General features: G+C 25.4%; 1 protein-coding gene across 1 annotated transcript; it reads left to right on the top strand.

The window, feature by feature from the left end:
* The first annotated feature begins 2,117 nt into the window (after positions 1-2,117).
* Positions 2,118-7,384, top strand: LOC101492350 (non-cyanogenic beta-glucosidase-like). Its single transcript, XM_004507261.4, has 13 exons — positions 2,118-2,296; positions 3,300-3,369; positions 3,843-3,901; positions 4,366-4,441; positions 4,561-4,638; positions 4,750-4,837; positions 4,953-5,199; positions 5,461-5,576; positions 5,839-6,056; positions 6,151-6,182; positions 6,417-6,519; positions 6,659-6,767; positions 7,054-7,384. Exons 1-13 carry the CDS (start codon positions 2,138-2,140, stop codon positions 7,223-7,225), a joined length of 1,527 nt encoding a protein of 508 aa, XP_004507318.1. The 5' UTR covers positions 2,118-2,137; the 3' UTR covers positions 7,226-7,384.
* Positions 7,385-9,606: the final 2,222 nt, after the last annotated feature.

The following is a 9,606-nucleotide window of genomic DNA, read 5'->3' as shown; positions in this document are numbered from 1 at the left end:
ATGGTAATTCATGGAAAGGTGAATGAACAATAATTTATAATATTTTAATAAAAAATAATCATCTTTCTTAAATTTATATATATATATATTAATTTGCATGAAAAGGTCGATTAAATTGTTCATTGTGAGACTCAAGGTTGTCTTAAACATGTTGAAGAGTCTGTTTTAATATTAAAAATTATACTCTTAATAAAAAAAAGTGTAATTTTAATAATTAAAAAATATAAAATAATTTTATTTCTAGTGTTTATAAAAAATTCTCAATTTTTTAGCTCTTTAAAAAAATTATTTACTTTTAAACACTATTTTGAATTTTTTTTTTTTGTAAAAAATAAAATTTTTAGTCTTTATAAAATCAAAATAGAGACTAATAGTGAATAAAATTCTTTTAGGGATTAAACTTGAAATGTCGTAATTTTATAAGAATTACAAATATATTTAAGAAAAAAAAAATTCATCCTCCTTTTATCATATTATAAAAATATTTTTTTTAGAGATTCTCCGATTGAAAGCCCTATTTTATTGGATTATTTGCCCACCCCAAACATCTGTTCTTTATAATTCAATCTTATAAATATCATTTTGTCTCATAGTTATTTTAAAACTTTTATGAGTACGAATGTATCTCACATATTTAATAGTTTAATCTCATAAGTGACAATTTATCTCGTGTGCGATAATTAATTAGTGACAAATATTTATCATGTGTATCAATTGTATGTTCCCACAACTTCTTTAGTGATTCAATTGCAAAAATGAAATGTAAAAAAATTGAAATGTGAAAAAAATTATAGATAATGTATTATAAGCGTTCTCATTTTATTGTCTGAGAGTATTAATAAAATAACAATTATATATGGAATATATAGAAAATATTAATTTTAATTAAATTACTAATAACAAACATTTATCTCGTTTATAAATTTTATGTTCCAATGATTTACTTTGTGACTCATTTACAAAAAAATATGAAAAATATTTAAGTGTGAAAAAATTATAGTTTGTATATTATAGTTATTCTCATTTTTATGATAATGATATAAAAAAAAAAAACTCAAAATTTTGTTTGTTTGTAAAAAAAATTAATTAATTTTAACTAATTAGTTATTGACAAACAAATTCTCCCTTCCATGATTTTTACAATTAATTGCTATTAATGCATTATAATTATATATTCTCATTTTTTATTTGGAAAAAATCAAATTGAATTAATTAATAAAGACAAATACTTGTTGTGTGTATGAATTGTATGCTCCAACAGGTTTTTAGCGATTCGTTTTCAAAAGAAAAAAATAGTATATGAAAAAACAGAAGTGTTGATGATGTTATTAAAAGAGTTTAACTGTTATATACTACCAATGTAAAAGTTTTAGACTCAACAAATCAAAACAACTAATGGGATAACTTTAGAGGTAATTTTAATAAAAATTTAATATTTATAATAATCTAATAATTATAATTGACTGAAAGTATAAAAATTTCTTACTCTAATAATGTATATAAATTAAATTATTAATAAAATACTAATTTTAATTAAATTTTAGTGTAGGAGCGAAATGCATACACAATAAATATAAAAAAAAAAAGTGATATCACATTACCGAGTTTACAACTCTATATATCAAATATTGCAGCAACTACCATTTGAATTGTATTCACGTTATATTTTATAGCAGTTGATATTAAATTTTCTCATTGCTAATAAATTTTTATTTATTTTAGTAAAAAAATAATTTATTTATTAAAAAACGTACTAGTAGCTGTCATAATATAAATTATGCAAGCCGAACATTTAGTTTCACAAATTTATGATTATTTATCTCAAAATTATAGACGCTAGGCTTGCACAATTTGCAAGAGTTTTATCATCGTTTGAATTCATGTGACTGTGATGGACAAATATATGCACAAGACCATGCTAGCCATCACCTATCATATTTCCCAAAACATAAAAAACACGTGTGATTAATGGTGTGATAAGTATCCTTCTGATATCATATAGTACCAAAAAATATATTCAATCAATAAATATGATTATTAAAGTAGCACATGGATCAATAGGCAAAGTCTTGCATCCAGTATAAATAGGCAGTGACTGAAACACAAAAAGTAAAGTGGTAAAGCAAGTAATACAAATATGATTACTATGGCCAATAATATGTTTGCTCTATTTGTTGTGATATCATTAACATTTGCTTTCACAAATGCAGAAGATCCTCTTCTTGAAATCGGTAACCTCTCTCGGAAAAGTTTCCCTGCTGGATTCATTTTTGGGGCAGGGGGATCAGCATACCAAGTAATGCATATATAAATTTAGTTCTTCCAATTTTTATTTTTTTAATGAATAATTTAGACTAGAGAAGACATACATATATAAGGTCGGAAATTCATCAATTTTAAAAAGTATTTATGATGAAATTTACCTATAATGCAAATAAAGTATTATATTTTAACTGAAGTCACAGGTGTAAATTTAATTTATTTATGTATTTTTTTATTAAATAGTACATTTATCCTTGTAATATTTTCGGTAGGTTAAAATTCCTAACATGCATTGCATGTTCGCTTTTTTAATACACGTTATTTTGAAATGAAATATAAATAAAAATAATAATTAAAAAATTATTATTTTTATTTATATTTTAATTTAGATAAATTATTTATTAAATTCATTTTCATTTTAAAACACATTTCTTAAAAGAATCTAGTGGCAAAACATATGTTCACTAAATATTAAGAAGAGTAATTTAAATTGGGTGAAGAGTGAATTAGAATCGGTGTTGGCAAAACATATGTTCACTAAATATTAAATCATAATCTAAATTTTAAAGTAGATTTTGATTTTTATTACATCTAAAATATATATTATATAATTCATACATTTTTTAAATATTCTATTTTAAGTTATTGTAAAAAAATTTATTGTGATTTAAATTTATATACTATTTATCATTACAAAATATTATAACCTTTTGTTTTATAATATTTTAGATACAGCATCTGGGTACGATGTTGACCGAACCATCAAAATACGTGTGACTGTATGTAGTTACAATGCTGTAAACGCCAATAACCCAAATACAAAGAAAAAAAATAGTTGCACTTATGATACTTATAACATCTTTACATGATTGTTGCATGCAACACCTTTATATGAGCTGCTTGTAATAAATTTATATATTTGTAAAAAATTGTAAAAAACGAAAAACAAATAAATGAGAAAATTTGTTACAAAGTTGAGATATAATATAAAATATATGAAAAGCTAAAAATATTTACTTGAGTTGATTTTCTTATAGTATGAAGGTGCGGCGAATGAAGGTGGTAAAGGACCAAGTATTTGGGATACCTATACTCATAATCATCCAGGTTCATTTCTTTGTTCATCTATCTTAATCATTAACATACAGAGAATATTGTATTGCTATATTACATTTCTAGTTTAATTAATAAATTGTAAAAAACTTGAGAAGGTAGGTGTTTTTTAAAAATTAAATAGGGTTTTAGTGTCATTTAAGGTGACCTCGGGAGAGGTAAATGTAATTTCTCTTATATATTATTGAAGCAATTATATATTTTTGTTGATCTATTTAAATACAGTAACTAATTTTTTTTATTGGCATTATTATTATTATTATTATTATTATTATTATTATTATTATTATTATTATTATCAATTAAATATAATTTGTATTTTCATAATGAAATTTAAAAAGAGCTGGACGTTATTTTTCAATTAAATTCGATGATAAACTATTGATTTGAAATTCAAACAAAGCTTAATGTTATTTCTTGTTCGATTATAAATTGTGAATATGCATATTTACGATGTATATGTGCAGAAAGAATAACGAATGGAAGCAATGGAGACGTCGCCATTGATCAATATCACCGTTATAAGGTTGTTCTTCAATCCGTCACCTTAGTGTTTATGTTTGTTTTTTCTATAATGTTATTTACGGAGTCAAAATTATAATATTATTTATTTAACTTTAATTCTATGCTATAATTAATATTATGTATATTATTCTTAAATTTCTTATACTCCATTAAATATCTATGACAATATGTAATATTAAATACTTAATAAGAATAATTTTATAATATTGTTATGTAATTAATATTATGGGATGAATTAATTAGTTCAATATGAAGTAGTTTGAATGTTTATAAAGTTAAATTGAGATCTAATGTTTCTCTAGAAAAACTTACACGTATGTTTGTATATATATATATATATATATTTATATATATATATATATATATATATATATATATTCCATTAAGTATCATCATCTAGATATATTTATAAAGAAGGTTTAGGAACTAATCTAACAAATAACTGTTATGTATTTATTTCTATAGGAAGATGTGCAAATCATAAAAGATTTGAATTTGGACTCGTACAGATTTTCAATTGCTTGGTCGAGAATACTTCCAAGTAAGTCAAACGTTGATCAACGATCATTTTTAAAATATATATATAATATTATCTAGTTGGATGCTATGTTTGACACCAACTATTTTAACATCCCCTTTTTTCTTATTACGTATCAATAGAAGGAAAGTTGAGCGGAGGAAAAAATCCTGAAGGAATACAATATTACAACAATCTCATCAATGAACTAATTGCAAATGGTACAATACAAAATACACTGTCCAAACTATTTATAGCATTTTATATTTTATCATTTTAATTATTAAGTAATTATTTGTTAAAAATTATTATTATTCTCAATAAAATTGTAGGTATACAACCATTAGTAACTCTTTTTCATTGGGATCTTCCTCAAGCTTTAGAAGACGAGTACGGTGGTTTATTAAACTCTAGCATAATGTGAGTCTCTATTTTAAATCTCATTTTCCTAGTGTAGCAAATTCAATGGGTTGATAGATATGATTTGTTGAATTGTTAAAATAATTGATTATTGAACTCTATATTAATGTTTCAGAAATGATTTTCGAGATTATGCGGATCTTTGTTTTCAAGAATTTGGAGATAGAGTGAAGTATTGGGTTACGTTTAACGAGCCATGGATGTTTAGCAATGGTGGTTATGCAATTGGGACAACAGCACCTGGTCGATGTTCAGATCCAACATGTCTAGGTGGAAATTCTGGCACAGAACCTTATACAGTTACACACAATCAAATTCTTGCTCATGCACATGGTGTACGATTGTATAGGACCAAATATCAGGTTTATTTCTTATTTATTCACAACTCAAATCTATCTCTAATTTAATTTATTTTAGAGTTTGGTAGGTCCGTGCATATTTAAAGGGGAGAATGATTAATATATAAATATTTAGCGTGAATTAATAATTAAAGAATTGTTACTCTAAAAAAATAATTAAAAACTATTATTGAATAAAAATCTGTCTTGATTTAATTTTTTGTCAAAATTATTATTATTATTATTATTATTAAATTTTAATGTTGCATATGTATATATGTGCAGGCAAAACAAAATGGCAAGATTGGTATAACGTTGGTAACTAACTGGTACTTACCACTAGGAGACAATATAGAAGATGAAAAGGCTACGAGGAGAGCTCTTGACTTCCAATTTGGATGGTAACTAACAATATCTTTCATTATTAATTCAATTTAATATCTTCAATTTACTCGTTATTTAAAATGTGTATTAAAATACTCTTAGGAGCATTTTTCTAATATGACACGTGATTTTTATTATTATTTTTTTGAATTCACGTGGTTTTCAAAGTTTTGGACATACTAAAACTATGAGATATACTTACAATATCAAAGTACAAATAAGGAGTAGAAAAGATTAACAAGTTGATAATTAATTTTTAATTTATTTTATTGGTTTCAGGTTTATGGAACCACTAACAACTGGAAACTATTCTCTAAGTATGCAAAATATTGTGAAAACTCGATTACCGAAATTCAGTACAGAGCAATCACGTTTAGTCAAGGGTTCTTTTGATTTTATTGGCTTAAACTATTACACTTCTACTTATATTAGTAATGTACCTCCTCAAGAGGATGTGCCACCTAGTTACACAACAGACTCTAGAACTAACGCTTCATGTAAGTACACTTATATATTCTACATGTTAGCTCATTAACAATTATGATAAATATGTTGAATTTGATTATTTTATGTATGTTTTCGCAATTGCAGTTGAAAAAAATGGGATACCCATAGGGCCAAGGGTAAGTGTCTGATAACCCAAAATAACAATTAGAAAAATTTAATTAATGACAAAAAATTAGAGAGAAAAATGTGAAGTATGTCTCTATTTCACACAAAATTTGGGACTAAGAAAATTTATTCATCTCTAATTTGTTGTCATTAATTTTATTTTTCTAGTAACAAGTTATCAATCAGTTTGTTACAATTTAAATTCTTTTGATGTCAGACATAACAAATAATTATAATTATGTCAGGCTGCTTCAAGTTGGTTATATGTTTATCCAAGGGGACTTCGACATCTTTTGTTACATATTAAGGAGAAATACAACAATCCTACAATTTACATTCATGAAAATGGTAAGTACACAAAAAAAAAACATATAAATTTTCTTGAATGCAATTATAATTAAGAATTTATGATGAATGGCCATGTCATATAGCGTCATGCTTAGATTTTAAATAATGTACATGACACTTTTATATATACTATATACAGGTATTGATGAATTCAATGATCCAACTCTTCCTCTAAATGAAGCTCTTTTGGATACTTTTAGAATTGACTATTTTTATCGTCATTTATACTACATTCGTTCTGCAATCCAGTAAGTTTTTTACTATATTATTATTATTATCATCATTTATATTTTTATTCAAAGTAAAAAAAAAACTATATTATTATATAATAATTAATTTATAACGTGTCACCACAATAGTAAATTTTTTGCAAAAGAAGTTCAAATAAACACGATAGCCATTATAAAACAAATATTATTATCATTTTAATTAGTAATAATTTTTTACTTATTTATTTTGAAAATATAATTTTTACTATATACTCAGGTATTATGATTTTCATTTCGTGACATTTGATGTATTACAAAAATACAGGCTTGGCGCAAACGTTAAGGGATTTTACGCTTGGTCACTTTTTGACGATTTTGAATGGGGTGATGGCTATCAATTTCGGTTTGGATTAAACTACATAGATTACGAAGATGGATTAAAAAGATATCCAAAGGTTTCTGCACAATGGTTCCAGAACTTTCTCAAAAGAAACTAGTATTGATTCTATCCAAGTGAAGTATTTAGGCTATTATCTCTATTGTATGCTCACCTATAAAATAAGTGCCTTGTACCAACAACTATGATCAGAGAGCCAATTCTTCATGTATTTGTTTGATTTTGAGACAAATATGAATAAAAACTGTTATGTTTCACCAATTATAATATGCCAAAAATATTTATCAAAAAATAATGACTCCTATTTGTGAACCTTTAAAGTACAAAATAATATATTAGTATAAAATAAATAGAGTGACTGTTGAAGACAATTACAAATCAACATAATATTTTACATGCCCTAAAACTTTAAACATCTTCTCTTTCTTTGATATTATTCGAACTGTAATATACTTGGGTAAGATACTTGATATTATTGATGAGTTTAATTGAAATTGAAGAAAGTTGAAAAGTAGCAGATTTCTTAGAATTATAAAGGATGACGGAGGCCAAGGGTTTATATATGGCTCTAGTTCTCCATAACAAATTGTACTTGTCATAAACACTTTAAGTTTGTTTATGATTCATTTTTTTTCCTAATACTCTTGTTTTGGAGTGTTGGAAGATATAGTTTAAGTAATTGCTTTTGAGAATTTGGATGTAGAGGAGTTAAGGGGAGTTTCAGAGAAGTCTATATATTGTAATAACTTTTACATAGTCTTTTTCTTTAATTGTCATTAAACAATGATCGTGATTTTTTTTCTAGATTTAGAATTTCCACACTATATTCTTATATTTTGATTGTTATTTGAACTATCTTCTAATTTTATAAACGTCACAAGTGAGTGGACAATTCAAATTAGACTTGTCCTCATATATCACCTTAACTAAACTTCAGACACATCTTCCTCATCCTAAAAATCCATAAGAAATAAAAATTTATAATTGAGCTTTTTAAAAATAAAAATTAATCAATATAGCATCACCTTCATCATCAGCCCTCAAATTAAGAAAACCAATTTTAAATCTATCAAATTTTCTTTTGTATCAAAATTTCAAGTATATTTTTAATATAACATTTAGTATCAAAATTTCAAGTATATTTTTAATATAACATCAATCTTCAACTTTATGACCCAAGTTGAATGTTTAGACTTCTACACTTGATGATATATGGCCAAACAAAATATTTCTAAATAGTGTGTAGTCCTAAACTTAAGATAGTTTTGTAAAGGTTATGTATGACCCAACCTAAATTTTAAGATGATATCACAATATGAAGGCTATGTGTTGAAAATGTCACATTGAATGTGATAAAGTATGACAAATTATTATAAAAACGCACAAAAATTATTATTTATGGCCTTGGTAACCTCATGCCTTCAACTCCATCACACTTGTCGTTCTCAACAACCATCTCTTTTAAAGTTCGCTCCTCCTTCTTCTAATTGAATTAAAACTGATGGAACATATTGTATGTTAGTGTGTGAATTTAAAATTTGTTGAACTCCCATATTGGAAAACTCTTATATATTGAGTAGTTTTCAACTCTATAAATACTAAAATCCCACATTTTATAAAAAAAATATATGTGAGTTTGCATCCATCCATATATAAAGAATATCAAACTCTTGTGAAAAGCACACCAAAGTTGGATACATTTCTCAACTTTCTCTTTTCTCTCTCTTTTGCTTGATGTATTTTCGAGTCACTTCTCCCCTTCGATTTTTGAGTGATCATAATACCACTTTCGTTTTAGAGTGATTTTTATGTCATAGTCCCTATGGTTGTTGAGTGGTCATAATGCTACTGTCGTTTTAGAGCAGTTCTTGTGTCATAGTCCCTTCGATTATTGAGTAGTCCTAATACTACAATCTTTTAAGAGTGATTTTAGTACCGTAGTCCTATTTATTTGAGTGGTCATAATACCATATTACGAGTGGTTTTAACCGTCATATTGAGAATGACTTTAACCACCATATTGAGGGTGTAATTTAATAACGGTTTTCTACGGTGCAGTAGAACTTCTATACGTTTTGTTTGAGTTGTTTTATCATGGGGATTTTGTGTTTAATAGTTCGCCTTGCACAATTTGGACAGTGTCACGAAACGTCCTAAAGACATAAGGGCAAATTTGTACACCAGTTCTCTAATTATGATATTTTAGTTGGCAAATGGTACACCACTGATTCACGTATAAATTAATTGTTGAAATTAAGAATGTCTTCTTCTGTTTAAACGTTGTGTGATTTTATTATTTGGCATGTTAGACTATGTCATGTGAACACAAATTTCAAACTTAAATAACTTAGGTTTAATTCCAAAGTTATCATTAAATAATTTTAAAAAATGTGATTTTTATAGCCAAGATAAAGAACAAAAAGTTCAAATAAATAAGTAGTCTTATAATCTGAATCTTTAGATTTAATATATATATACATA

This window comes from Cicer arietinum, chromosome 6 (assembly GCF_000331145.2).
Source record: "Cicer arietinum cultivar CDC Frontier isolate Library 1 chromosome 6, Cicar.CDCFrontier_v2.0, whole genome shotgun sequence".
Taxonomy (NCBI): domain Eukaryota; kingdom Viridiplantae; phylum Streptophyta; class Magnoliopsida; order Fabales; family Fabaceae; genus Cicer; species Cicer arietinum.
Note: the sequence above shows the minus strand (reverse complement) of the source record. Positions and strands in the feature narration are given on the sequence as shown.

Bases quoted from the DNA above. Each gene is read 5' to 3' on its own strand.
- LOC101492350 (XM_004507261.4), top strand. From the start codon at position 2,138: ATGATTACTATGGCCAATAATATGTTTGCTCTATTTGTTGTGATATCA. The intron at 4,639-4,749 runs GTACAATACAAA...ATAAAATTGTAG, and splicing joins CAATGAACTAATTGCAAATG to GTATACAACCATTAGTAACT. The intron at 5,577-5,838 runs GTAACTAACAAT...TATTGGTTTCAG, and splicing joins CTTGACTTCCAATTTGGATG to GTTTATGGAACCACTAACAA.